Raw genomic sequence first — 3,565 nt, 5'->3', positions numbered from 1 at the left:
GGCGGGCAGCAGTCGAGTAGGCGGCTCCTCTCTGGGCCTGCTGGGGCCTTTCGCTGTCCACTGCGGCCCCCGCAGCCGGCGACGGGGGAGGGGGCAGCTCTGTTCTCGGAGAAGGACGCCCTGGAAGGCGGTCTGTGCGCTGGCGCGGGGCTCTACCCCGGCACCCTTTCACAGAGGCGCCGCCGGACCCGCGGTTCTGCCTCGTGAAGAAGTACAACCGCACCGACGGGGTGAAGGGGCGGCGGACTGCGTCGCCTGAGCGGGAGCTGATCTGCGTGAGGAGCAGCGAGAGTGTTGGCACTGAAGCGCTGCGCAGCTAAATCGCCGCCGATCTTGGAGCTCGACGAGGCCGACGGGGACGCCAGGAAAGTCGGCGAGGACGACTCGACCGCTGAGGCAGCGGGTGGGGAGGAGAAAGGGAGTCGCAGGCCCCGCCCGCGCCGCGTGGCCGCGTCCAGCTTCTCCCGCCCTGCGCTCGAGCGCGACAAAGACGATGAACGGCCCCGACGTCGCGCACCGCCTGCGCTTCGGCGCTCTCGCTCCCCGCTGCCACCACCACGCGACCCTTTAGTGGACGGAGGCGGAACGGCAGCGCGGCCGCGGACCGGTGATTGTCGCGCCGCAGAGACCGCGCGCGCCGACCGTCGCGGACCGCTTTGCGGAGGGGATGGAGGGCCTGCTGTACGAACTTGCGGACGAGTTCGACTACCACCCGGACAGTCACCAGCGCGAGCGCCTGCTGCACCTCGCCGCCATGCTGCGCGAGCAAGAAATCCAACGCGAATTTCTCAACCGGCACCTCTCGCTGGCGCCCGGCAGTCCGTCTTCGACCCCATCCTCGCAGGAAAGGACACGGCGACACCGGCGAGAAAAAGCGAACGTTTGGCCTCTCCAGACACACCGCGACGGCGAACCGGGAAAAGAAAAGCACCTCCCCGCGCGGAGTGCCACGGGCTACTACGGGCCTCTGCCGCCACCCTCGACCAGCTGCCCTGCGTCGTGACGGAGAGGGAGGAAGAATGCGTCGATGCACCTTGGCGGCCTTCGGCCAGGGCGGGGGCGGCGAGGCGTGTGGCAGCGACGCGAGGCAGGCGGAGAGGGCGGCCCTTTTACTCGACCACGCAGACGCGGTCGCGCAGGTGGCGGCACTGGAGCGGGCCGCGGAGCTCAGCCTGGAGGACGTGTTGAACAAATACAAATTATGAATGGCACATGATGTACAAGGCTTCGGCGACACACACACAAAAAAAAAAAAAAGAAGGAAAGAAAGAGGAGTAAACGAAACAGTCATGTAGTTCTTTCTTCTCTCTCCTTCTCTATGTTTTTCTTTTTTTTCCTTTGTTTTCTTCTTTGTCTTCCTTTTTTCTCTCCCTCTCTGCCAAAAAAAGTAAGACGGCATGTTCTCGCTTCTATTCACCTTTGGAATCCTCGTTTTTCCCCCTTATTGGGGCATCTGTGTATTTTTTTCTTCTTTTTTTTGCCTCTCCCTCTTCACCTTAAGGCCGGCTGCCAGCGGTTTTCCTCACTTCACCCAAAAGAGAAAAGAAAAAAAAAAAAAAAGAAAAGGAAGGCGACACCACGTAAACGTCAACGAAATGGGAAATCTGAGGGGTAAAAAAAAAGGAGAGAAAAGACAGAACGTCCCCCCCCCCCCCCTGTGTGTGTGTGTGCACTCCTTCAACGCTGAAAAAAGAGATTGACGAACCCCCCCCCCCCCCCGCCTCAAAAATCTGTGTATTTCACATTGCCTTCTTCCATTGATAGTCAAAAGAAAAAAAGAAAACCCAGAGGAACTCTCTTTCTCTCTCTCTCGAGATCCTTGCGAGCATTGCCTACTTTTCTCTCCCTTTTTTTTTTTTTTTACTAGCATTCACACACAAGCACACAGACACACATATTTCATAGTACCTTTAGTGCTCCCTTTCTTCTTGTGTGTGTGTGTGCGCGCGCTGGGGAAAGGGAGAGAAGCGCACCCCTCTCCCCTCTTCCTCCTTTTTTTCCTCCATCTCTCACAACGGGTGTTGACGTGGTTTCTTTTCTTCTTATTATTATTCTCTCTCTCTTTTTTAGGTGTGTAGGTGCCTCTTTTTTGTTGTTTATTTCATTTTTTTTGCCTCGATTCTTTTTTAAAAATCTTTTTTTTCCCCCTTCCCTAAGCACAGTAGACTCTCCGCGAGCACGAACGAAGAAAGACAAGGTCCTCTCTTCTTTTTTGATCCTATCTCCTTTTCTCCTATCCTATTCCTTCTCCGTTTCTGCGCGTGTGTCCTGTGTCTTTGGTTGTTTGCTTTTTTTTTTTTTGAATCTTCTCTTACCTTCCCATTTTCTTTGTTGTTGTTTCGTGTTTTTTTTTTTTTGTGGGGAAGTCTTCACGTCTCAACGCGAAACAGGCACAAAAAAAAACAAGCGCACACACACACACATACATACATTAAAAAAAAAAAAAAAGATTGAAACGAAACGTCGAGCCACTATGTTGGGGACGCAAGGAACTCTCCGCGCCACGCCAGCGACAAGCAGCCGCAGCCACCGCGCAGTCTTAACCACCTCAACGCCGCGCGCCGCCCGCTGGATGCCAACGGTGGAACCTCTCTCTCCAGCGCAGACACCTGTGTTTCTGAGGGAGGGGCTACCGCAGCAGCAAGGAAAGCACACCGGAGAGCTCCCACGGCCATCTCTGCTTCCAGGAGAGGGAGAGGGAGAGGGAGAAGGAAATGAGAGAGACGCAGCGAGCGCAGCGGTACCGCTGCCCGCCCGCTCTGATGCGCGACGAAGAGGACAGCGAAGGCAGTCCAATACTGTCTGGCGCTCGACGGCTCACCGAAGAGAGCGGCCGCTCCGATTCGGAGGAGGACTTGCGGGCCGCGTTGGCGAGGGCGAACAGCTCCGCGAGCGAACTCAACGCAGACGGCACGGAGAAGCATCTCTTTGAGCGCGTCTACAAGTCGAGCCAAAGCTTTGTGAAGGACACGTTGGAAACGTCGGCTGACGCTCCCCCGGGAGGGGAGACAGAGAGCAATGCGCTGCGGGCGAGGGGGCGGTGGCGGGTCCAGCACCCCGCGTCGTCCCCACTGCCGCCGCCGCTGCTGCTGCCGCTGCTCCTGCGAACAACACCGCAGGCAATAAGGGCATCGTCTCCTCTCTCGTTTCAACCGCTGCGGCGGCGTCGGAGAAGAAGACAACAAAGGCAGAACAACGTTTGCTAAGTCTATCCCTCTCTCGCCCTCGCCGAGGTCTCCAGCTCCAGCTCGATTGGCGGTCACCATCTCTCCGTCACGACGGGCCGGCGCTTCATGAAGCAGTCCAACTCGTCGGGAGGAGCACTTCTACGAAATAATGGAGCCCTACCAGAAGAAATTAGTGCGCCGCGCATTGGGGCGCTGGTGTCGACGCAAAGAAGCTGGAAAAGGCGTCAACAATGGCCTCCGAGTGCAACGGCGCACGTCGGCACGGAACCACTGTGGCATGAACTCCGCCGCCACCACCGTAACGGCGCGTCAAGGTGGAGGTAGCATGATCAGCAGCGAGAGCCTGGACGAGTTCCTGGCCGAGATGGAGCAGCAGC

General features: G+C 57.4%; 1 protein-coding gene across 1 annotated transcript; it reads right to left on the bottom strand.

Moving 5' to 3' along the window:
* Positions 1–218: 218 nt before the first annotated feature.
* LOC126766939 (uncharacterized) lies at positions 219–2,323 on the bottom strand (the record flags this gene model as incomplete). Its single annotated transcript, XM_050484596.1, has 3 exons — positions 2,316–2,323; positions 985–1,172; positions 219–757 (listed from the first exon to the last, which is right to left on the bottom strand). Coding segments are annotated over exons 1-3 (735 nt in total), but the record flags the coding sequence as incomplete, so codon positions are not given.
* Positions 2,324–3,565: the final 1,242 nt, after the last annotated feature.

The sequence above is a fragment of the Bactrocera neohumeralis genome, unplaced genomic scaffold, assembly GCF_024586455.1.
Source record: "Bactrocera neohumeralis isolate Rockhampton unplaced genomic scaffold, APGP_CSIRO_Bneo_wtdbg2-racon-allhic-juicebox.fasta_v2 ctg3172, whole genome shotgun sequence".
NCBI lineage: Eukaryota > Metazoa > Arthropoda > Insecta > Diptera > Tephritidae > Bactrocera > Bactrocera neohumeralis.
Note: the sequence above shows the minus strand (reverse complement) of the source record. Positions and strands in the feature narration are given on the sequence as shown.